General features: G+C 43.0%; 1 protein-coding gene across 1 annotated transcript in view; it reads right to left on the reverse strand.

Moving 5' to 3' along the window:
- Positions 1–209: 209 nt before the first annotated feature.
- LOC115458352 (protein INCA1-like) overlaps positions 210–25908 on the reverse strand; it is a 40531-nt gene continuing 14832 nt past the window's right edge. The window contains exons 4-6 of the mRNA XM_030188251.1: positions 14471–14679; positions 13000–13207; positions 210–365 (exon numbers count right to left, since the gene is read on the reverse strand). Coding sequence (XP_030044111.1) covers positions 213–365; positions 13000–13207; positions 14471–14679 — 570 coding nt within the window. The 3' untranslated portion in view covers positions 210–212. The remainder of the gene's footprint in view (positions 366–12999; positions 13208–14470; positions 14680–25908) is intronic.

Raw genomic sequence — 25908 nt, forward strand, 5'->3', positions numbered from 1 at the left:
TTGCATGCATAGCATTGTAGTTTGTTTTATTTAAGAAAAGTAGGACTATTTCTCCATGCATACAATGGGATAAAAATCAGAATTGGCTCAGCCTGTTCAGTTAGGTAGCAATCCTACTGGTAGGCAAAAGATGATTTTTTTTTTTTCCTCTTGATGTCTGTATGTGCTCTGCCTGTGATGTCCAACTGTTGTTGGGTGTTTGCTTCCTGGTGCTACTCTTCAGACTGATACTGCAAGCCCCAGTAGCTCTCTGGTGAGGAGCATGTCACTGAAGGCAGGTTGTGTCTGTCCACTGAAGCCAATGTGTAGGAGATCATGGCCTGCTCTGTTGAAGTTGGAGACTGATCTTCAGTGCCGAGACTCCACTGTGGATTCAAAAGTTACAAAGAATTACTGAATTGTTTTGAGGGGCTTTTTCCTGGTTGTTTATGTTTAAAGAAAGCACAAAGGCAGACGGTCTGCAAACTCCAAGATGGAACACGAACAGAGCAGATCGTTGAACAAACACAAATAGATTTATTAATTGAAAAACAAATTGTATACACACAAACAGCCCGACACAGGCCGTGTTTCGCCCAACAGGGCTGCTTCAGGGGCTATACAACACACTCTTTCTGTAGAGTGTGGTGAATATATGTTGAATATACTTGTATTAAATATAAGAGAGCTCGCTTTGATATGAAAAAAAACAGCTTGATCAGGGATGCCGAAAATCAAATTGCTGACTCCGAGTCAATCCGACGGTCACATATCTCTGATCTGCTCTGTTCGTGTTCCATGTTTATGTTTAAAGCACTATTGCGCAATTCCAAGTAAAAAATGATACTGAAACTCATCAAGAGTCTCAAACCATCACTGTTAACCTTAAGAAGCTACTAGAAAAAACATTTGCTTATTTGGTAACAAAAATCAATCCCACAACTTATATTTCCCCATAGTCCCAACCCCCTCCCATCTCCCCTCCTTTTCATAATACAATGTAAAATGACCACCAAGTCTCATAACTTTAACTATTTAACACCTGGCTTCGAGCCACTGCAGTGAGAGTATTCCGAAAGACAACAAAGAGAGTCCAAATCTCCCGCAAAAACACACAAGGAAACAACAAGTCAATATGTTTGCCCTTACCCTTAAAAATTCTAATGTTTATTTTTATGATCATTTTTATAATCATATCTTGCCTTGAAGTATCAGTATATATATTTTCAATATGCATTTATTTTTCTTAAACCGATACAAGTTAATTTTTATTTTAGTTAATGCCCATATTTGTATGTTTACAATAAATTGTTCTTTTTGCCTTCATTATGCATTTTGCCATTTTTTATGTTACACATATGTGTTTATTATTGAGTTGCATAATTTGGTTGCTATCATATGCAACTGTTGTTATTTTTATGTCACTTTGTAGTTTTACACATAGCACTACATATGGAACAATGTTTCATATTTTTATTTATACTTTTGTTTTAGACCCCTGAAGAAGGCCTTTCGGCCGAAACACAGACTGTGTAGGGTCCCAATAAACTATTTTTGGCTGTTAACATCTGTGACTTCAGTCTGGTCCTTCTGGATATCTTCCGCTTGACTTGTTGTTTCCGTGAGAGTATTCCAAAAAGGTTCTCAGGTTGCATGAAATTGGGACCCCTGTGTAGAAGTGAAGTCAGATATCTTTCTATACTCCAAAATGGGGAGCTGGATCGTGTGAGTGCACCATAACTGTTCTGGTTGTACTTAATGACTAATCCACAAAAGTAAGATAACTTTTAAAGCTACTAAAATGGACCATTTAAGAAGTACCTGAACTCCTTTTTTTCTTAGGCCTTGGCACAGGAAAATGTAAAAAAAATCATAGTTGGGGTTGGCCTCAAGGATGTAGCCCTTACATTAGATATGAAATCAATTATCTGCTGCCAGAATGCTTTGATGATAGGGAAGGTCCAAAACATATATTCCAGGGAGGCCTCAGGATGACAACATTTAAGGCAAGTCAAAGTTGGCCAGAGGCATAGCAGATGTGCCTTCTTTGGTGAAACATACAGTCTCCAAGAGTATTTTGCATTGCATCCTCCAAAAAGAACATATACTCTGCAATTAGGGACAGGCTCTTCAGATCAAACAGAAGGATGTCTCAGGTAAGGGTATCCCCAGATCTGCAGCCCAAGCTGCCTGTAGTTTAAGGTGGTTTAGCATCGGTGCATGATCTTGCAAGTGTCTATGATGAAACTTCAAAGGAACCTTCAACAGGGATCCCACAGTATATGCTGTGGAAAACAGTTTATGAATCTCTAGTTGTAAGTCAGCAGGGTTTAAGCTAGCCACATAATGCCTAAGCTGTTTGTATGCAAAAATGTCCTGCTGAGAAAACTGAACTCCTCCTACAGAGAATGGAAGGGCTTTGTTCTGCCACCTTTGGCCACAATTTGAGACAGATTATTTTATGCCTTTCCTCTCCCCTTTGACAAAAATTTGATTGTTCATGCCCGAAACGCTCCTTTATACAGTGGTGGAAATAAGTATTTGATCCCTTGCTGATTTTGTAAGTTTGCCCACTGACAAAGACATGAGCAGCCCATAATTGAAGGGTAGGTTATTGGTAACAGTGAGAGATAGCACATCACAAATTAAATCCGGAAAATCACATTGTGGAAAGTATATGAATTTATTTGCATTCTGCAGAGGGAAATAAGTATTTAATCCCTCTGGCAAACAAGACCTAATACTTGGTGGCAAAACCCTTGTTGGCAAGCACAGCGGTCAGACGTCTTCTGTAGTTGATGATGAGGTTTGCACACATGTCAGGAGGAATTTTGGTCCACTCCTCTTTGCAGATCATCTCTAAATCATTAAGAGTTCTGGGCTGTCGCTTGGCAACTCGCAGCTTCAGCTCCCTCCATAAGTTTTCAATGGGATTAAGGTCTGGTGACTGGCTAGGCCACTCCATGACCCTAATGTGCTTCTTCCTGAGCCACTCCTTTGTTGCCTTGGCTGTATGTTTTGGGTCATTGTCGTGCGGGAAGACCCAGCCACGACCCATTTTTAAGGCCCTGGCGGAGGGAAGGAGGTTGTCACTCAGAATTGTACGGTACATGGCCCCATCCATTCTCCCATTGATGCGGTGAAGTAGTCCTGTGCCCTTAGCAGAGAAACACCCCCAAAACATAACATTTCCACCTCCATGCTTGACAGTGGGGACGGTGTTCTTTGGGTCATAGGCAGCATTTCTCTTCCTCCAAACACGGCGAGTTGAGTTCATGCCAAAGAGCTCAATTTTTGTCTCATCTGACCACAGCACCTTCTCCCAATCACTCTCGGCATCATCCAGGTGTTCACTGGCAAACTTCAGACGGGCCGTCACATGTGCCTTCCGGAGCAGGGGGACCTTGCGGGCACTGCAGGATTGCAATCCGTTATGTCGTAATGTGTTACCAATGGTTTTCGTGGTGACAGTGGTCCCAGCTGCCTTGAGATCATTGACAAGTTCCCCCCTTGTAGTTGTAGGCTGATTTCTAACCTTCCTCATGATCAAGGATACCCCACGAGGTGAGATTTTGCGTGGAGCCCCAGATCTTTGTCAATTGACAGTCATTTTGTACTTCTTCCATTTTCTTACTATGGCACCAACAGTTGTCTCCTTCTCGCCCAGCGTCTTACTGATGGTTTTGTAGCCCATTCCAGCCTTGTGCAGGTGTATGATCTTGTCCCTGACATCCTTAGACAGCTCCTTGCTCTTGGCCATTTTGTAGAGGTTAGAGTCTGACTGATTCACTGAGTCTGTGGACAGGTGTCTTTCATACAGGTGACCATTGCCGACAGCTGTCTGTCATGCAGGTAACTAGTTGATTTGGAGCATCTACCTGGTCTGTAGGGGCCAGATCTCTTACTGGTTGGTGGGGGATCAAATACTTATTTCCCTCTGCAGAATGCAAATAAATTCATATACTTTCCACAATGTGATTTTCCGGATTTAATTTGTGATGTGCTATCTCTCACTGTTACCAATAACCTACCCTTCAATTATGGGCTGCTCATGTCTTTGTCAGTGGGCAAACTTACAAAATCAGCAAGGGATCAAATACTTATTTCCACCACTGTATCTAATTGGTAGTAGAGGAGTGACATGCGTATTAATCTTATGATAGTTACCAACCCATTGCCAAACAGCCCATAGAGGTTTGTATAGAATACAACCTTTTATACTGGAGTTCCTATGGTATGCCCCATTATGCAAAAATGCGCTGCAGTGTTCATTCTGAAATACTGACAGTTCCAAGGAGGTACAAGAAAAATCAGACGAACTCCTAAAACAGTAATTTATATGGCGCATTCCACAGCTAATTAACATATGACATAGATTTAAGAGACCCACACCTCCCTTATCCCTTGGGAAGGAAATTAATTTATAAACCAGTCTCGCATGTTTCCCCCTCCACAGGTAAATCTGTATAGGATTGTGCAGACATTTTTCATCTTTTACTTTCAAGTACAGGGATAACATTTGAAAGATATAGAACCAGCAAGGTACAATCATCATATTAAATAAGCTAACTCTTCCTATCAAGGACAAAGGATATGCTTGCCAAAGTTGCAATTTAGTTCTTGTTGACTGCAATAGGGGTAGATCACTGAGTGGGTATAGTGAATTTAGATCTGCAGGGACGTGGACCCCCAAATATTTAAAGTGTCCAGTAGTCCATTGCAATGGGAAAACATCCTGTCACTTCTCTCACACCTCAGGGATAGTAGGGAGGGCCACAGATTTCCCCAAATTTAAAGTAAAACCCGAGAGAAGCCTATATTCTTCCATTAATTCGATGGCCAAAGGTAAAGAGCGCTAGGTTTGTGTCAGTATTAGTAACAAATCATCAGCAAATTACAGGGTCTTTAAGCTTATATTGCCCATCTGTAGTCCAGTCACCCTTCCCTCACCCTTCAGCTTACACAGCAGGGGTTCTAATGTTAAGTTAAACAGTAGAGGCGAGAGGGGATAGCCCTGTCGTGTACCCTTCTCTAAAGGAACAGCATCTGTGCGTATACCATTAACCAGTAATGATGCTCGTGGGCCAGCGTATAAAGTTGTAACAACATACTTAAACCACCCTTGAATACCTATGTGAGCGATAGTATGAAACCTAAATGGCTAACTCACTTAATCAAAAGACTTAGCTGCATCTAGGCTTACCATCACAGTGGGGATATTCAACTTTTGGCTGTGCACCAGGGCCAACCAAACCTTGCGGACGTTAAGTACAGACTGTATCCCCTGAACGAATCTCACTTGATGTTCCCTTATAACCGTGGGCAGGTGCAGTGAGTTTGTCTGCCAAGATACTTCAAATCTACATTAATTAGGGAAATTGGCTGATAGGAAACCAGGTACATCACCCTGTTTCCCTGGCTTCAATCGTGTAATCAGGGCTTCATTAGCAAAACATGGCAAGGCTTCTTGTGCAACCGCCTTGTTAAAATAATCTAACAAAGGGCCACAAAAATCTGGGTATTCAATAATTTATAAAATTCACAGGCGAACCCATCAGGGCCAGGAGCCTTATGATTTGTAGTCATCTTTATAACTTTTTGGAGTTCTTTTGCCAGTAGGTGTTTATTTAATTGATCAATAACCTCTGGGGGAAATTTTTGCATGCCAGATTGGCGAAGATAATCAGTAAATTGGTCGGAATCAAATTCCACGTCTGCCTTATCCATGGTACTGAAGTAAGCAATAAATATCTGTGCAATCTCGTCCACTCTGGAAGTCAAAGAACCATCCTGGGTCTTCAAGGTAGGCACATAATTCTGTCCTTGCCAGAATTTCATCTGGGCTAACATTTTCCCAGGCTTATTGCTAAATCTGTGAAAACGATATTTCCTAAAGAAAAGCTTTTTTCCCCCTAAGTTCATGTAACAATGGGGGCAATATTCAGACAACATGAGTTAGACCGGCTAACTTCTGCAGTCGGCGCTAAGCCCAGATATTCAATGCTGGGCCGTTTCAGGTGGCATTGAATATATGGTTTATTTTTGGCCAGTTTAAAGATAACAGGCTAAGCCAATATGCAACACTAGCCAATTATCTTTAAACTGGCCAAAGATCTCACATGTTTTCACATGGCCAAATATGGCAGCTAAACTGGCTTTAAAAATCGGCAGATAGCCGATTATATCAGATGATACAACCAGCTGTCTGCTAACTGGCAATATTAAGTAGGAAACAGACGGTTATTCCTCGCTGAATATTGCCGGATAGCTGGCTATGTACCATTTAACCAGCCAGGTCCTGTTCCTGGCCAGTTAAATGATTTTGAATAACGGGGGGAATGAGTTTAAGGCTGCCTGGATAGAAAGATACTGCTCCCAAGTGGACGAGCTTGGCGTTTTACCGTAGTTCTGTTTAGTGCACCGCAATGCTTGTTCTAGGTTCACTATTTTCAAATGAATTCGCTTTTTATGGGCACTTGTATAAGATAGTAAGTACGTCAACACAAAGAACCGCCTTAGCAGTTGATTGGATCATTGGCATGTTGACCATTATGGAAGCAGACCTCCTCCCACCTCCCTAGTAAATATTTTTGGAAGTCCTGATCCTGATAAAGATAAGAGAGGATTCTCCAGGATCTACTCTGCAGGTAATTACATTACATTACATTTTACACTTCTATACCGCAATGTCTCCAAAGAGTTCTATGCAGTGTACAGAGTCGAAAGAAGACAGAAATACAATCAAAAATATATTTTAAGGAAAGTCATAATAATAGGTTTTAATAGCTCTCTTAAATGTGGAGTACTGAAAAATTTGCCGAATTTTCAGTGGCAGTGAATTCCACCAATGTGGCGACTGATAAGAGAACAAACCATAATATGGCTCTTTCATTACATCTACTCAAATAGGGGCATAATCAGATATTTCTATAGGTCCTCTGCCAGCATCTATTACAGAAGGGAAACTTTGGGTAGAGATCAGAATGCTATGGGTCCGTGATAGATGTGTATAGTCCCTCACTTCAGGATGTAATAAGCACCAGGTCTCATGCTGTGTTCAGGTTACAAAGACAACATCCCTGATTCCCTAATGAGGTTGTTGGAGCAACGGATTTACCTAATGCGTCCGTGACTACATTGAAATCCCCTACCAAGAACAGAGGCTTATCCATACGTGGGTAGCACAGGTGAATTACTTATTTAAAAATTCAGCATTATATGAGTTTGGTCCGTACAAAACTAATAACAAAATGTCATTACCCTGTAAATTAAGATGCAGTAACAGATAGCGCCCATGGCGATATACTTAGCATTGCTACTTTACACTGTAAGAATTTTCTGATAAAAACCGCTACCCCACCATGCCTACCACTCGAGGAAGAGAAGAATACCTCCCCAACCCAATGCCGTTGCAACTTTAAATGCTCAGTGTCTGTCAACCTTGTTCCTTGCAGGCAAGCTTCTACAGAAATTTCTATCACTGCTGTACTCCAGGAGCCCAGCCTCCCCCAGAGTTCGATCATGTCGCTTTTCATGTCCGCTCCTTTCTGGCAACAAAGCCAGCATCTCCTACAAGAAATATAGAATGCTGGCAAGAAAATACAGATGATTTTAGTGGCTATGAAAAAAAAGGAAGACTCTACTCTTGCCTACTCCCAAAAACCCCTGCCTGTCCTATAAGCACCCTGATTTACCCCCAAGCACTCTCCCCAACCTGCCCGTCCCTCCCCCACCCACCTTCCCCCAGTCCCCCACAATATGGTGCCTACAGGCAACCTTGCTTCCCCCATCCCAAATGACAGAGAGCACCGATCACATTATGATGCCATCAGGCCTCCAAGCCCCACCCAACTTCTCCATATTATTCAAATTACTAAAGTTGTACAGGCAATGCATATCGGTAAAGGCATGGCAAATAAGCTGACTGGCCATGGATAGTGGCTATAGACAAAGAACAAGCTATAATTGCCCGAGGATAATGCTACTATCACAATACTTCAATTCACGTGTCCTTAGCTGCTCCAGAACTTTCCATGGTATAAACAAACTCTTGGGCTACTGAAACAGAATCAAAACTAGTCCAATGGCCAGAAACACGTTCTAAATTGCAAGATAGACCAGCATAAACCTAATGTTTTTCTCACACAATTTTCCACAAAGCGGCGTAAATCCTTTTCTTATCTCTATTAAAGTGAAAGAATAGTGTTAAAAAATGCGCTCCGTGTGGCCCTCAAATTGTAAGATATCCTATTTAGCTTTATGTAGGTGAAGACGCTCAATTTCATGGACATAATTGTACACTTTAGCAATGATTACGCGAGATGATATCATCTGGCCTGCAGCCTAATCTGTGTGCTTGCTCCAATTGTAGTGTGGTTGTGGTCCCTGATAGCAGGAGCTCCTTAGTTAGCCACTGCTCCAGAATGGAAAGCAGATGTACCTTCAGAACTGATTCCGGTATATCATAAAAGCGCATTTTTCCATGGCGCAAGCAATTTTCTAGGTCTTCAAGTTTCTCCGCATGCATGAGCAACTGGTTATACAGTGCTGTAATGTCTACCGCCATTGTATTTGAACTGTCCTCAATCGCTGAAGAACTGTTCTCCAGCTCTCTGGTTCTCCAAGATGTGTCAGTCAATAATGCTTCCAGGTTGGCCATTTGTCCCAAGAGCTGAGTGAAATGACGCTCCAGTGCTTGCACTACTGCTGTAATTAAGGTAGAAATATGTTCTGAGGACAGCAAAGGGCCTTTTCCACAAGGCCTTCCACCATCCTGTCCTCGCTCTCTCTGCCTGTATCTTTTCTGGGAGCCTTAGAACCCATCAAGTCACCATTTTTGGTGAGAAATTTGTCCATACAACTTGCCGATGCTGTGGGCTGGGAGGCCCAGAGCCATGCAGAAACATGTCTTGCCTCGCTCACTGCATCACTGACCTGTCTTCCTGGTTATTTGTCCACATAGCTGAAGTGCCTAGGGTTGTCACTTCATCCAAGTCAATCTAAAAATTGACTAGATCCATGTGAAGGAGTTAACTGTTTTGCTTTGCTACACATATGGATATGTAGTTTCTTGCAAGTTTTTTGGCAGAGGAGTTTCTCATCGCCTTGGAACACGAGACATGGGGTCCTCCAGGGATCGATGCTTGCCCCTGTTCTTTTTAATTTTTATTTAAATGATATAGGAAAGGTTTTGAAATCTCTGGGTATCAAATATTTTTCTTATGCAACGATATTGTTCTTTTGTTTCTATTTGTTTCTGATTTGAATATAAACCCTTATATAAGCAGGTTTTTTGATGATTTATAAGTATGGATGTGTTAATTTGACTTCAAAATTCCAAGTTTCCAAGTACATAAATATTGGCATACTGGGACAGACCAAAGGTCCATCAAGCCCAAAATCCTGTTTCCAACAGTGGCCAATCCAGGTCACAAATACCTGGCAAGATCCCAAAAAAGTACAAAACATTTTATATTGCTTATCCCAGAAATAGTGGATTTTCCCCAAGTCCAATTTAATAATGGTCTATGGACTTTTACTTTAGGAAGCCGTCCAAACCTTTTTAAAAATCTGCTAAGCTAACCGCCCTTACCACATTTTTTGACAACGAATTACAGAGGTTAATTACACGTTGAGTGAAGAAACATTTTCTCTGATTTGTTTTAAATTTACTACTTTGTAGCTTCATCGCATGCCCCCTAGTCCTACACTTTTTGGAAAGCGTAAACAGATGCTTAACGTCTACCCATTCAACTCCACTCATTATTTTATAAACCTTTTCTCCAAGCTGAAGAGCCCTAGCCGCTTTAGCCTTTCCTCATAGGGAAGTCGTCCCATTCCCTTTATCATTTTCGTCGCCCTTCTCTGCACCTTTTCTAATTCTACTATATCTTTTTTGAGATGCGGCGACCAGAATTGAACATAAGATTCGAGGTGCGGTCGCATCATGGAGCGATACAAAAGCATTATAACGTCCTCATTTTTGTTTTCCATTCCTTTTCTAATAATACCTAACATTCTATTTGCTTTCTTAGCCGCAGCAGCACACTGAGCAGAAGGGTTCAACGTATCAACGACGACACCTAGAGCCCTTTTTTGGCCAGTGACTCCTATCGTGGAACCTTGCATGACATAACTATAATTTGGGTTCCTCTTTCCCACATGCATCACTTTGCACTTGCTCACATTAAATGTCATCTGCCATTTAGATGCCCAGTCTCACAGTCTCATAAGGCCCTCTTGTAATTTTTCACAATCCCCGACTTTGAATAACTTTGTGTCGTCAGCAAATTTAATTATCTCACTAGTTACTCCCATCTCCAGGTCATTTATAAATATGTTAAAAAATAGTGGTCCCAGCACAGACCCGTGGGGAACCCCATTAACTACCCTTCTCCATTGAGAATACTGACCATTTAACCCTACTCTCTGTTTTCTATCTTTTAACCAGTTTTTAATCCACAATAGGACAGTACCTCCTATCCCTTGACTCTCCAATTTCCTCTGGAGTCTTTCATGAGGTACTTTGTCAAACGCCTTCTGAAAATCCAGATACACAATATCAACTGGCTCACCTTTATCCACATGTTTGTTCACCCCTTCAAAGAAATGTAACAGATTGGTGAGGCAAGATTTCCCTTCACTAAATCCATGTTGGCTTTGTCTCATTAATCCATGCTTTTGAATATGCTCTGTAATGTTGTTCTTTATAATAGTCTCTACCATTTTGCCCGGCACCGACGTCAGACTCACCGGTCTCTAATTTCCCAGATCTCCTCTGGAACCTTAAAATCAGCGTTACATTGGCCACCCTCCAATCTTCCGGTACCACGCTCGATTTTAAGGATAAATTACATATTACTAACAATAGCTCCGCAAGTTCATTTTTCAGTTCTATCAGTACTCTGGGATGAATACCATGCAGTCCAGGAGATTTGCTACTCTTCAGTTTGTAGAACTGCCCCATTACATCCTCCAGGTTTATAGAGAATTCATTCAGTTTCTCCGACTCATCAGCTTCGAATACCATTTCTGGCACTGGTATATCTCCCAAATCTTCCTCGGTGAAGACTGAAGCAAAGAATTAATTTAATCTCTCCGCTATGGCTCTGTCTTCCCTGATTGCCCCTTTTACCCCTCGGTCATCTAGCGGTCCAACTGACTCTTTTGCCGGCTTCCTGCTTTTAATATACCTAAAAATGTTTTTACTATGTGTTTTTGCCTCCAATGCAATCTTTTTTTCAAAGTCCCTCTTAGAATTCCTTATCAGCACTTTGCATTTGACTTGACATTCCTTATGCTATTTCTTATTATTTTCAGTCGGTTCCTTCTTCCATTTTCTGAAGGATTTTCTTTTAGCTCTAATAGCTGCCTTCACCTCACTTTTTAACCATGCCGGCTATCATTTGGTCTTCCGTCCTCCTTTTTTATGTTTCAATCATTTTTATTGATGACATACTTAAAAAGAACAAGTATAATACAGGCAATACTGGAACACAGAAGTCATTAAATGTTGTAAATAACATAGAAACTCCCATAGCCACTCCACCAACTACCTTACTACTACTACTATTTAGCATTTCTATAGCGCTACAAGGCATACGCAGCGCTGCACAAACATAGAAGAAAGACAGTCCCTGCTCAAAGAGCTTACAATCTAATAGACAAAAAAATAAATAAAGTAAACAAATCAAATCAATTAATGTGAAGGGGAAGGAAGAGAGGAGGGTAGGTGGAGGCGAGTGGTTACAAGTGGTTACGAGTCAAAAGCAATGTTAAAGAGGTGGGCTTTCAGTCTAGATTTAAAGGTGGCCAAGGATGGGGCAAGACGTAGGGGCTCAGGAAGTTTATTCCAGGCGTAGGGTGCAGCGAGACAGAAGGCGCGAAGTCTGGAGTTGGCAGTAGTGGAGAAGGGAACAGATAAGAAGGATTTATCCATGGAGCGGAGTGCATGGGAATCTTATTACACATTCAATTCTGCCAGAGCAATACCACAAACAACAATCTAAAAACAAACAAACAAAAAAAAACCTCTTCCCTCCCCCATTCCTTCCCTCAGCACCCACCCATTCCACTTCTACAATATCAAACTTAGTCATAAGTTCAAAACTGAAGTAAACAGGAGCCATCATCCTTTTTTAATATGTGGAATGTATTTGGCCTGGGCTTCCAGGATGGTGTTTTTGAACAGCATCCACGCCTGATGTAAATTTTTGACCCTCCCACCAATCAAATACACTTATCCTGTTTGTCTGTCCTAATTAGATTGTAAGCTTTGTCGAGCAAGGACTGTCTCTTTATGTTCAAGTGTACAGTGCTGCATATGTCTTGTAGCGCTATGGAAATAATAGGTAGAAGCAGTAGAAGTAGTAGTAGTACTTGTAACCTGGATTAGCCACTGTTGGAAACAAGATGCTGAGCTTGATGGACCTTCAGTCTGTTCCAGTATGGCAACATTTATGTACTTATGTAACAAAGAGGAAGAGGCCCATCCCAGCTGGTAACATATCTGTGCACAAGGGTTACTTCAGTTTGTTCTCTGGCAAGTGCTGGGACTTAGAGTCACCCAAGTCCTTCACCACCTTTTCGACGTCCTCACTGAACAGAAGCTTGCCCCAAAAAGGAAATTTGGTGAGCTGCTGCTTAGACGCAGAATCTGCTGCCCAGTGCCGGAGCCACAGCAACTACTGGGCAGTGACATCTTCCTGTTCCGGGACAGAGAGAGCAGTGAACCAGCGCGGAGCCGACACACCCCACCAACGTGCAGTCGGGGTGGATCGGCCCTCTCGTCCGTCCCTCGCTGCAGGTATGCGCTCCGGGGAAGGGGTGCGCAGCGGCGACCCGCCCCAGGTGTCAGCTCCCCTCGCTACAGCTCTGGCAGATAGTATGGATGGGCGGACTGGATAGACCATATGGTCTTTTTCTGCCTACATTTTTCTACGCTTCTATGTAACTGTATCTGTCTGGTGCTGTGAGCAGCATTATCTGCCTACATTTTTCTATGTTTCTTTGTAACTGTACCTGTCTGGTGCTGTGAGAAGGTGTTCTGCTGAGAAAGTTGTCACCCTTATGGTACAGCATTGCCGCATTCGGCTGAATCAGGCTTGTCAAGAAGTTAGGGCAAGAGGCATCTTCAGGGACCTCGCTGGCCAGACAAGACTCAACACCCTCCTCAAAAACTTCTGAACAATTCTTGGCATCATAACCTCCCCAATGCAGCCTTTTCAACCTGCACAGCATTTAGAAAAAAGGCATTATTCAAACAACACAGATGTATCAGTCACATTGTGAGCCCCAAATGTGGTGCAAAACTCTTGTAGATAGAGAATCTGATTATTTGCAGGCTGTGACACCTTTTATTGGACCAACAGAATTATCCAAAGATGATCCTACACCTGAGCTTCCAAGTTCACACACATTTTCGTCTTGAAAAGTTTTTTGCAGTCCTTCTTCATACATCTACTGTAGGGACCTGGGTAGTCTGGAAAGTTCAGGTACAGCATAATCTCGGGATAATAAAATGATAGAAAACTGCAAAGATTCTGATCAATATAAAAGGCAAAATACATCTTGCAAAAATTTTACTTTTCTGTTTCTCATATTTGCAAAGAAACTCAGTCAAACTGATAGTGCTGGAAATTTCTTGCAGTATAAGAAAGTTACATGAGGAGAGACCCAAAGGTCCATTCCTCCATTTCTAATTGTTGCATTTCACTGGCAAATTTTAATTTTGAATTTCAAACTTGGAACTTGCCAAATCTGCAATATGATCAAGGTCTAGACAAAAGTATGACAAAAAATACACACATTTACATGCCAATTTGCTTCCACACTTTTCCATGCGGAGGAGTGGCCTAGTGGTTAGGGTGGTGGACTTTGGTCCTGAGGAACTGAGTTCAATTCCCGGCAGAGGCAGCTCCTTGTGACTCTGGGCAAGTCACTTAACCCTCCATTGCCCCATGTAAGCCGCATTGAGCCTGCCATGAGTGGGAAAGCGCGGGGTACAAATGTAACAAAAAAAAAAAAAATAGCACAACTTTTGTTCAAGGATTTCATTTCATATGATTTCTGACTGAAAAAATTCCACAGAAAAAAATTATGTAAGAAAAGCCTTATACAAAAAGCACTCCAGCTAGTGAGGGAAATACAGATGTGGCAGCTATAGTGGCTGTCACTGGATTCAGGCCATCCAGAAGCCAAGATCCAGACTCAGGCTTGACTACCCAATAGTCTCTCCCAGGCTCAGCAAAAGAAACCTGGCTTTAGGAGGCACTCCTTATATTTGCTTCCAGGAGCACAAAGGGAAGGGTCTGGCAGCTGCAGTAGGAAACCTTGTATTGGAAACAGTACAGGAGAAGCTTGACTGAATACACCAGTCCCATCCTCATGACTCATGCATCCATTCTGAATAGGAAATACATGGGAGGAGCAGGAAAGAGCTGTGGACATGTGAATTGAACCCAAAGCTGGAGGAAAAAGGTTGACTGCCTACTGATCGATGCTGCTCTGCCTCCTCTTCAGATCTTCCATGTGGTAAAAGGCCGCCATCACCTGGCTATTCTGGAAGCATCGCTTCTTCTGCCGGTTCTTCTTCCTTCCACACAGTTCTCTGGGGGAAGGAAGTCTCTCACAAGCAGACAGCTCCTGTAAACATGTCATGCCCGGCTCTACATCTGGCCTGTGCACTGCATGGCTGAACATCTAAGATAGAAGAGGAGAGGGAAGGGCAGATTTTTTAGTAACATGTAGTCTGATTGTTAAGGTTTTTTTCTCCATTCTGTGTCTAGAAGTAGAATCCTTGATATGAACATAAGAATTGCTATACTGGATCACACTAAAGATCCATTTAGTCAAGTGTTCTGCTTTTGACAGCTGCAAGCAAGTGGTTTTTAGAGGACATGAATAGGAAGTAGCATGTGTCATGGTGTATCCGTGGTCAGAGCTTGCCAATTGCTAGTAATCATGGTTTTGGGATACAGTGATCCTTCAGCATAAAATCCTTGAATGGAAAAATTATGTCTTACCTGATGATAATTTTATTTCTTTAGTCATAGCATATGAATCCAGGAACTGACGGGTTATGTCCGTCTACCAGCCTGTGGACATAGAGAGCACAACTGACCTCTCATATATACGACGGTGAGGCTCCTGTGCCCAGATGTTCAAAAGCAAACACGGACACTAGGGGACAACAGCGCCGTACTAGCACCCACGCTTGCTCCCACCCAATGATCAGAGCCGACGAGTGCATGTAATGTGCTCGCCAGCTCTGACCACCAACTGCATGCAAACGAATCTCCCGCATTCCTCCTTCATGATCAGCATGCAGCATTCCAAACAAGGGTGCTGCTACCACTGCAAACCCTACACCAGCTTGGAGCTAGCGTTAGGGTTTGGAGGAATGAGGGGGGACCAGGATTTGACAGGTCCGGGATTTTCTCCTGGCCCTGTCAATCCTAAAGCCCACACCCTCAAACACAAGGCCTGGAGGTCTGGTGGACCTCCGTGCCCCCGGACTCCAACAGAGCAGACCCGCCCAGCCCCAACAGACCCAATCCTGTGACTCCCCCCTGACGGAAGATGAACCGATGACCCCTAACCCCTTACCCGACTTCCCACCCCCGATAGAAGAAAAGGCCTGAAGGTTCCCAACCTGATAGTTTAGCTGCCCTCTCACCCCCTCCCTGTAGCTTTGAAGACAAGTTTCTCCCTTATATTGTAAGGAATCCCTGCCCAGCACATCCCAGGATGCTCTGGACAGGGCGCCATTTTGGAGGTGGTGCTGGAACGAGGAGGAAGAGCTACTCCCTCATCATCATCAAAGGTACAGGGAGGGGGGTGAGGGGGCTGCTAGACTACCAGGTTGGGCTGGAGGTCCACTGGACCTCCAACCTATCGGTGGCGGGGGTCAGGTCAGGGTAAGGGTAAAGGGAGCGCTAGACCACCAGGGAGGTGTTTTCTGTCATGGGGGCAGGGGAGGGGGTCATCAGTTTGTCTTCTGTCGGGGTGGGGGGGATTTTTGGATTGGGTCTGGCCAGGTGGGTTTTCTCTGTTGGGGGACGGAGGGGTCTGGAGGTCCAAAGGACCTCCAGCCCCTTGGAATGTTTGACAGGTCCGGGCTCTTTTTGACAGCCTGGACCTATCAAACAACTTCTGTGGTAAGATTGTTCCTTGGGCGCATGCTCAAGCACAATCCTCCTGTAGAAGTACCCCTATGATCAGAGCTAATAACATGCATATATTTGTATGCTATTAGCTCTGATCATAGGGGTGGTATAGCCCCATGCTGTTCAGGTGCTAATTTTAGAGCGCTGTTTGGAACAGTGTAGGGCTTTTGATCATCTGTCTGATCTTCTCATAACAAAGCAAAAGACAACATCGCATTAGCCACAAGAAACCTCTCCTTCCTCACAGCAAAGTAATGAAAAACAATAACAACGACCTCAACGAGTGCAGAAACTGTAACCTGAAATAGCAAACCAGAACAGAGAAGCAAAATGAAAGAAGACATGGTAGGATTCTGGATTCATATAATGTGACTAAAGGAAAGAACATTATCAGGTAAGACATAATTATTCCTTCCTTGTCATCAGTAGCATATGAAACCAGGAACTGGTGAGATGCATCAGAGCAGAGTTTAAGTAGGGAGGGAAGCAGAAACAGCAGTCGCGTGTACTGATGACCCAAAGGACGCTTCCGATTGAGCCATGACATCCACCCAGTAATGCTTGGAAAAAGAATGCAAAGAAGACTAGATAGCCGATCTACAGATTTTCATCAGAAAAAACGCACATGACTCTGCCCAAGAAGTGGAAATGCCCCTGGTTGAGTGGGCTTTCACCGCCAAAGGAGATGGCCTACTGGAAAGAAGGTACACTGAAAATATAGCTTATAAGTACATAAGTATTGCCATACTGGGAAAGACCAAAGGTCCATCGAGCCCAGCATCCTGTTTCCAACAGTGGCCAATCCAGGTCACAAATACCCGACAAGATCCCCAAAATGTACAAAACATTTTATACTGCTTATCCCAGAAACAGTGGATTTTCCCCAAGTTCATTTAATAACGGTCTACGGACTTTTCCTTTAGGAAGCCGTCCAAACCTTTTTAAAACTCTGCTAAGCTAACCGCCTTTACCACATTCTCTGGCAATGAATTCCAGAGTTTAATTACATGTTGAGTGAAGAAACATTTTCTCAGATTCATTTTAAATTTACTACATTGTAGCTTCATCACATGACCCCTAGTCCTAGTATTTTTGGAAAGCGTGAACAGACGCTTCACATCTACCCGTTCAACTCCACTCATTATTTTATAGACCTCTATCATATCTCCCCTCAGCCGCCTTTTCTCCAAGCTGAAGAGCCCTAGCCATTTTAGCCTTTCCTCATAAGCTTCTCTTATCCATCGAGCAATTGTAGCCTTGGAAGCCTCATTTCCCTTTATTAGGGCCTCCAAAGAGAACAAAAATTGGTCCGAATGTCAGAAATCATGTGATTTCTAAATAATGAATCAAAATACGGTGTACATCAAGTAGATGCAGCAGACCATAACTCTTTCCACAATCTTCTTTCCTGAAAGAAGGAAGAAACAATGGCTGGTTAAGGTGAAAGTCAGAGATTATCTTTGGCAAAAAGGATGGAACTGTCCTGAGGGAGACTCCAGCCTCAGTGAAAGAACAGAAAGGAAAGCATCTCTATAAGATAAAGCCTGCAGCTCAGAAACACTCTGGGCCAAAATTATAGCCACTATAAATACAGTATTCAAGGTCAGATCCTTCACAGAGACACTCTTCATATGCTCAAAAGGTGCTTGCTGTAGAGCTTTAAGCACCAAATTCAGATTCCAAGCTGGACAGGGCGGATGTACAGGAGACCTGAGGCAAGTTACTCCCTTAAGAAAATGGACCACATCCGGATGAGCACCCAAAGAAGCCCAAGATAAGCCTCCTCTATACAAGATAAGGCTGCCACCTGAACCTTAAGGGAGCTGAGAGCAAGACCCTTCTTAAGGCTTTCTTGCAAGAAGGCTAGAATGTGAGAGACAGATACTGAGAAGGGAGATATCGCTCTGCCTGAGCACCAGGCTTCAAATAACCTCCAGATGCAAGCTACATTGAAGAAGTAGAATGCTTCCATACTTGCAGTAATGACATCTTAAGAACACCCCCTCTTTCTCAGCCATGACCTCTCAATAGCCAAACTGTAAGATCAAAGGGGAAGGGATCCTCTATGAGAAGAAAGAGAGGAGCTTGAGAGCATCCAGGAGCATAAGATGTTTGAGACAGAGAAACGACTGTATCCACAGAGGCACCATATTCCAAAATGGCTGATGTGGTATGCTCGAGCGAAGAGATATGAGAGAGATCCATGTGGAAAGTCAACTTGCCCAGCATGACAGTCCCCGTGAAACTGCCAAATATGTGGAGCCCCAACACTACACACTACTGAATGCCATGGGAACCACCGCAGAGAAGCCAGTGCAAAGGGGAAAGGAGAGACACAAGCAGCAGGGACAAACAGTAAGGCGCGGCAAATACCAGAGCCGACAGCAATTAAAATGTAAAGGGGTATTTACCCCGCCAGCTGAAGAATGAGAAGGCATAAGTTTCTTCACAGAAGAATGCTGGATTTGGTTGCTGCATACACAACTCTCAACCCCCTCCAGTTAACAGCCGCTCACAGTCAAAGACTGTGAAAGGGAGGGACAAGCTCTAACTTTGATGCTATTTCTTCCTTCTTTATTTGTTCTCTGAGAAGGAGAAATTAGCTGTTGGGGGGGGGGGACCTGGCACCCCCAGGTGTACCCCAGTAAGGCACCAACAGCAGCCTAGAAACCACCTAGACTCAACTGAACAAGAAATGAACAGAAGCCAGCAATGTAGAAGAAAATCAGGAGCCAATGGGAGATCTGTTCACCATCTGCTAGAGATAAAGGTATACTGACTCAGCAGGAGCCTCACCATTCTATAAGTCAGAGTTCAACTGTGCTCTCTATCTCCACCTGCTAGTAGACGGACATAACCCATCAGTTCCTGGATTCATATGCTGATGATGACAAGGAATGTTGTTTAATAGCCTGTAACAACAAGGGTAATAAAGGAAAGGGCAGCAGAGATGTCCAAGATAACACCTTTATTGAAATATCCAAGACTCGACACGAGTCGTTTTTCAGCCTAAAAAAGACTTCATCAGGAGTCTTAGGTTAGATATGAACTAATATCAAGCTACGCCTAATATGATGCTGGTATGTTCAATATCTTGCTGCTTTCTTCAAAAACACTTGGTAGGACGCTTGTACTCTTAGAAGAACAAGCGTCCTACCAAGTGTTTATTGAAGAAAGCAGCAAGATATTGAACACCACCAGCATCATCTTAGGAGTAGCTTGATATTAGTTCATATCCAACCTAAGACTCCTGCTGAAGGTCTTTTTAGGCCGAAACACGACTCGTGTCGCGTCTTCGATATTTCAATAAAGGTGTTATCTTGGACATCGTCTGCTGCCCTTTCCTTTGTCACCCTTGTTGTGACTGTCTCGTCTGTTTGTCCATGAGGGTTACTGTTCTTCTGTTTTCCTGCCATTTAATAGCCCGTGACACCTAACTTTGGGGCCAATGTGCATTAGAGCTGTGCACCAACAGCTGAGCATCTGGCTTCTAATGTGAACCTAACAAAGGTTTTTGCTCTCTGATGCAATAAATTAATGGCATGCAAATTACCACTGTGTTAAGAAGTGGGTGCTGTCAGAAAACACAGCACACACCAGTGATAGTATACAGCCATTTGCTATAGAAGAGCAAAAAGTGTCTCCCTTTCTGTCACAGTATATGAGCACTGATTGCCTCATGAACTAACCAGAAGACAGGCATAAAAAAAAAAGAAAAGAAAAAAGCTTGTTCCCCTTTACCCACCTCCCAAAATCCCCCGATTGCCTCACACCCCCAGGATGAGCCCCTATCTTCTGATTCCCTACCCCACCTCGACTCCTTGATCCACCCCAACCTCTCAAAAGTAAATCCTGATAGTCTAGCGGACCTCCCATCCCACCTCCTGCATACCATATTTGGCAGAATGACCCTGCATGGTGTGTCCAAGGATGCACACTGCGGGGTAAGGCGTACCAATGTGGAAGATGGCAACACAGAGACAGGAGCAAGTAAGCATCACTCCTGCCTCTTCTTCAGGGTTTTTCAGGGTACGTTGGAATTCAAGAAAGCTTGGGAGAAGCATAGAGTGAGAGATTTAGCACAAAGGCAAAAAGGATACTCTTTGATGAGGAGTGGTAGAGCCTGGGATGGACAGAGATCACCAGCAGTGAAGGAGTGAGGGCTGAAGCCTTGGACAGACTTAGAGAATTTTCAGCAGTGGAGTAGTGAGAGTTAAGGCCTTGTTTCTGTGTGAGATGCCTAAGTCCATTAATGGGGCTATGAAAAGCTAGATGTCAAGTTATGGAATGATTAGTAGATCTTGTTAATTTAAGGTTTATTGGGTCTTAATATACTGCTCTTAATCCAGTACATCAGAATGGTTTACAATAATAATAAAAGGAAAAGGGAAAGAACTCCAGTATTAAAAGCAAAGAAATAAAACCAATCAACAACATATCAACATCAGTTATAACCCCATCCATATAGAAATGGAACAATCTATGCAATAAAAACACACAAACATTCAATAAAGCAAAATCATCCCACAAAATTATATAGCATTACTCCCGCCACTGTACTGAAGTTTTAAAGACTATATGCTAACTTAAACAAAAGAGCCTTTGGCAAAGCTCTGAACTTCTTATAGTTCATCTCTGCCTGGAGAAATTCAGGCAATACATTCCACAGGGAAGGTGCCACAAAAAACAAAGCACTCGATCTGGTATCAGCATATCTAGCCACTGATGGTGGTGGAACTACCAGTCGATGTTCATATAATGAACGTGGAGGGAGATTTTTGATATTACATCTAAATCCGACTTTGGATGATTTGCGGAAAACAGTAGTGAACATAGCCATTTTCGAACCTGGAAAAGTCTGAAAATGGCCATTTGCAAGATTTTGTTATGCTCTGTGTGTATATTTTTTGGACCATTAAAAAAAAATAAACATCCAAGTGAAAAACACACAAAATCAAACCATTGGGATGTAGGAGGAGCCAGCATTCTTAGTAGACTGGGCACTCAAACATCCCAGCAGAGCAGTGGGGCACCCTAGTGGGCATTACAGTGGACTTCATATAAAAGGTCCCAGGTACATTTCTCACCGTTATCCCCTTTTATTGTATGGTGAGCTCTCCAAAACCCACCAAAAACCTACTGTACCCAACTGTACACCACTACAATAACCCTTATGCTTGCAAGTGTCACCTATGTATAGATACAGTAGGTTTTTGGTGAGTTTATTTACTTATTACATTTGTATCCCACATTTTCCCACTTATTTGCAGGCTCAATGTGGCTTACATAGTACCGTAGAGGTGTTCGCCAATTCCGGTTATGAACAAATACAGTAATGTTGTGGTAGAATAAGGTTCGTGTGTACAGACACATTAGGGAATCATAGAGAGGAAGAGAATCGTAGAGAGGAAGAGTTATTATATGTCCATTATGACCTTTGGTTTCATTGTGTTGCAGGGTACAGGCATTTAAGTTGGGTCGGTAGGATATGCCTTTTTGAGCAAGTTAGTTTTTAATGATTTCCGGAAGTTTAGGTGATCATACGTTGTTTTCACGGCTTTTGGTAATGCGTTCCATAGTTTTGTGCTTATGTAGGAAAAGCTGGATGCATACGTTGATTTGTATTTGAGTACTTTGCAGCTTGAGTAGTGGAGATTTAGGTATGTTTTTTAGATTGTAAGCTCTATCGAGCAGGGACTGTCTCTCTGTGTCAGGTGTTCAGCACTGCACGCGTCTGGTAGCGCTATACAAATGTTAATAATAATAATAATGTTCGTGTTGATCCTGTTGTGTTTCTGGTTGGTAGGTCTATGAGGTCTGTCATGTATCCCGGGGCTTTGCTGTAGATAATTTTATGAACCAGGGTGCAGATTTTGAAAGCAATACATTCTTTGATTAGGAACCAGTGCAGTTTTTCTCGGAGGAGTTTGGTGCTTTCGAATCGCATTTTTCCAAATATAAGCCTGGCTGCCGTGTTTTCAGCTGTCTGAAGTTTCTTTATAATTTGTTCTTTGCATCCTGCATAAATTCCTTTGCAGTAGTCTACATGGCTTAGTACCATTGATTGTATCAAGTTGTGAAATGTTTCCCTCTGAAAGAATGGTTTCACGCATTTGAGTTTCCACATTGAGTGGAACATTTTCTTTGTTGTAGATTTCACTTGGTTCTCTAGTGTGAGGTTACGGTCGATTGTAACACCGAGAATTTTCAAGCTGTCTGAGATAGGGAGGGTATAATCTGGGGTGTTTATGTTTGTAAGTTTGTTCGTATTGTATTGGGATGAGAGGATTAGACAGTATGTTTTTTTCTGTGTTGAGTTTTAGTTGAAATGCGTTTGCCCATGAGTCCATGATATTCAAGCTGAGCTTGATTTCGTTGGTGATTTCTGTCAGATCACGTTCGTAAGGAATGTATATTGTGACATAGTCTGCATAGATGAAAGGGTTAAGGCCTTGGTTGGATAAGGATTTGGCTAGTGGGGTCATCATTAGGTTGAAAAGGATCGGTGATAGTGGTGATCCTTGAGGTACTCCGCATTCTGCTTTCCACGGTGGTGATATGTTTGAGCTTGATTTCACGTGTTCTAGAGGTTAGGAAACCCTTGATCCAACTAAGTATGTGTCCGCCAATCCTGAAGTAATCTAGGAGTCTTAGTAGTATTTTGTGGTTTACCATGTCGAACGCACTGGACATGTCGAAATGGAGGAGAAGTATGCTTTTGCCTGTTGCTATTTCCTGCTTGAATTTGGCTAGGAGGGTAATTAGTACTGTTTCAGTGCTATGGAGGGGGCGAAATCCTGAATGTGATTCATGTAATATTGTGAATTTGTTTATATAATCAGTAAGTTGTTTGGTTACCATGCTTTCCATCAGTTTGACCACCAGTGGGATTGATGCTACTGGGCGGTAGTTAATGATTTCGTTTGATTTTTTCTTGGGATCTTTTGGTATTGGGGTGAGTAGGATGTTGCCATTTTCCTTAGGGAAGAGACCTTGTTGAAGCATGTAGTTTAAGTGGGATGTAAGGTTTGCTATGAAGCAGTGGGGGGGCAGATTTTATTAAGTACCTGGGGCAGGTATCCAATTTACAGTGAGAGTTGGAGAACCTATTAATTGCCTGGGTGACTGTTTCCGCGATGAGGGGAGCGAAGTTTGACCAGGTTTGGTCCACTGGGTATTCACCAGGGGTTGTGTCAAAGCCAGTGATGAAATTTTTGATATCGGTGTTGTCCTGAGGTAGCGTGTTACGTAGGTTTGCAATTCTTTCATTGAAGTATTTAGCAAGGTTGTCTGCAGATGGGATGTTTGTATTGGTTGTGGTGACCAAGGTGATGTCTAGTAGTTTGTTCACAAGTTGGTATAATTTCTTTGAGTCTTTGTAATCTGGCCCTATTTTAGTTTTATAGTTGACCTTTTGGTCTGTATTATTGTGTATTTGTATTTTCTTTGTATTTGTTTCCATGCGTTGAGCGTGTGTTTGTCTTTTATTTTTTCCAAGCTCGTTCGAGTTTCCTGAATTGTGTTTTTATTTTTGTCAGTTCTTCGTTGAACTACGGTATGGAGTTATGCCTACGTGAGGTTCTTGTTCGTAAGGGTGCTATTTCGTCCAGCATGCTTCTGCATCTTTTTTCCCATTCTGAGAGGTAGTATATAGAGTCCGTTTGTGCTATCCATTTGTTTTTGTATATCTGTTGCCAGAATGTTTCCGAGTCTATTTGGCCTCTTGTGCTGTAGGTTGTGTGTTCTTGTATAAGGTGTGAACTCTTTTTCCGCCATTTTAGGGATAGGTTTAGTTTGTAGTGGTCGGTCCATGTTGTTTCGGTCCATTTAATTTCTGTTATTATTAGGTTCTGGTTTGTGGACAGATTGTGTGAGATGAGGTTGAGTGTATGCCCTTTGACATGGGTTGCTTGCATGTGTGGCCATTTAAGATCCCATGAGTGGAGGAATTCCTTGCATTCTTGTGCGTTGGTAGAGTTTGGGTCTTCTAGGTGGAGGTGAATGTCTCCTAATACTAGTATATTGGAGTTGGTTACACAAGTGTTTGAAATGAAGTCCATGAAGTTAGTCTGGCCTTCGTTCCAATTACCTGTAAAACAAGACACAATTCAAATGATCGCGTAGGGTTTTGTTGTGGATTCTGATTGAGGCAATTTCAAGTTGAGGTGTTATGGACTCGGCAGTGGTTTCAGTGGTAAAGTGGGACCGATAGATTAGTGCTATGCCTCCGCCTCTCTTATCTTTTCTGGTCCAGTGTGTGATTTTGTATCCTGGAGGGCACAGGTCTAGGATTATAGGGTCCCTTTGGTCTTGGATCCAAGTTTCAGTGAGGAAGAGTAGGTCGAGATTTTCTGACATGATTCAGTCTGTTAGTATTGCTGTTTTATTTACAGCAGATCTGGCGTTGACGTAGGCCACTTGGATTGTTTGGAATGGGTCTTCTGTATTTGGTGTTAAGTGGACTTTTGTTAGTTGTCGTTTCTTTGTTGAGGTGAGTTTGTTTGGGCCCTTCTTTCCCTTCTGTTGTGGTTGTTCGCATGTAAGTGTTCTTCCTTTGTTTAGGTTGTTAACAGTTTGGAGAGGTGTGGCGTATTTGATCAATCTATGATATATACCATAATGAATACCCTCAAACTACTCCTAATAATCTACTCCCTAACACTGATCCACTTAACACTATTTGTTATCAATCTATGATGATTGTTGATCAATCTATGATGATTGTGTAGTATGGGTATGATGTTGTTTTCTGCAAGTGGGGTGGTTAGTGTTAACCACCCCACTTGCAGAAAACAACATCATACCCATACTACACAGTATGGGTATGATGTTGTTTTCTGCAAGTGGGGTGGTTAACACTAACCACCCCACTTGCAGAAAACAACATCATACCCATACTACACAATCATCATAGATTGATCAACAATCATCATAGATTGATAACAAATAGTGTTAAGTGGATCAGTGTTAGGGAGTAGATTATTAGGAGTAGTTTGAGGGTATTCATTATGGTATATATTTCCTGTGGTTTCTATTAAGACTGTGTTGCCCCAATCTGCTCTCCTCACAAGCCTGCCTTCTCCTGTTGATCAAATGCAGTGCAAAAGGCTCCTTCTCAGGCATGCCCATCCTGCTGAAGGTGTCTTTAGTTCACTAGCAATTATTCAGTTTTTACTTTGGTTTTTACTATTAGGCCTTTCAGGCCTTGTCAGTTGTAACTTGTAAAGTCTCAATATCTTGAAATATAATAGGCACTTTACTCACAGTCTGGTGATCGGACGCGTTGCCCAGGGCACAGAGATTCCACAACCCTGGGAGCTGTGTCTATGTTGGAGGTAGACACCAGAGGAGGGCAGCAGCCTCAGGCTGCCGCTACTGTCTCCAGGGCCTCCGCTGCGTTGCCCCTTCTCCTCTTGTTGCTGCTGCTGCGTTCTGGTCTCGGTGCTGTCAACTGAGCCCTCGGCGGTTTCCTCATGCCTCCATAACTCCCATGCTCCAGGGGCAGCCCCACCAGACAGTGCCCCCCTTTCCTGCTGTCGTCTGAGGAACCAGTAGGAGGGCGAGCAGGCACAGCCAGGCGCATGACCACTTACACACAGCACGGGCAGTCCCCCATGGGAGAGGCTCGATCGTCTCTCCTTGCTCTGGGTGGGCGGGTGGGTGAGGAGGCAGAGTCGGGTGCTCGGTTGCTGTCCCGCGAGCCTCGTGCGGTCCCCCGTTGGGAGAGATTCGGATGCCTCTCCCTGCTCAGAGGGCAACAGCG

The sequence above is a fragment of the Microcaecilia unicolor genome, chromosome 14 (genome assembly GCF_901765095.1).
Source record: "Microcaecilia unicolor chromosome 14, aMicUni1.1, whole genome shotgun sequence".
NCBI lineage: Eukaryota > Metazoa > Chordata > Amphibia > Gymnophiona > Siphonopidae > Microcaecilia > Microcaecilia unicolor.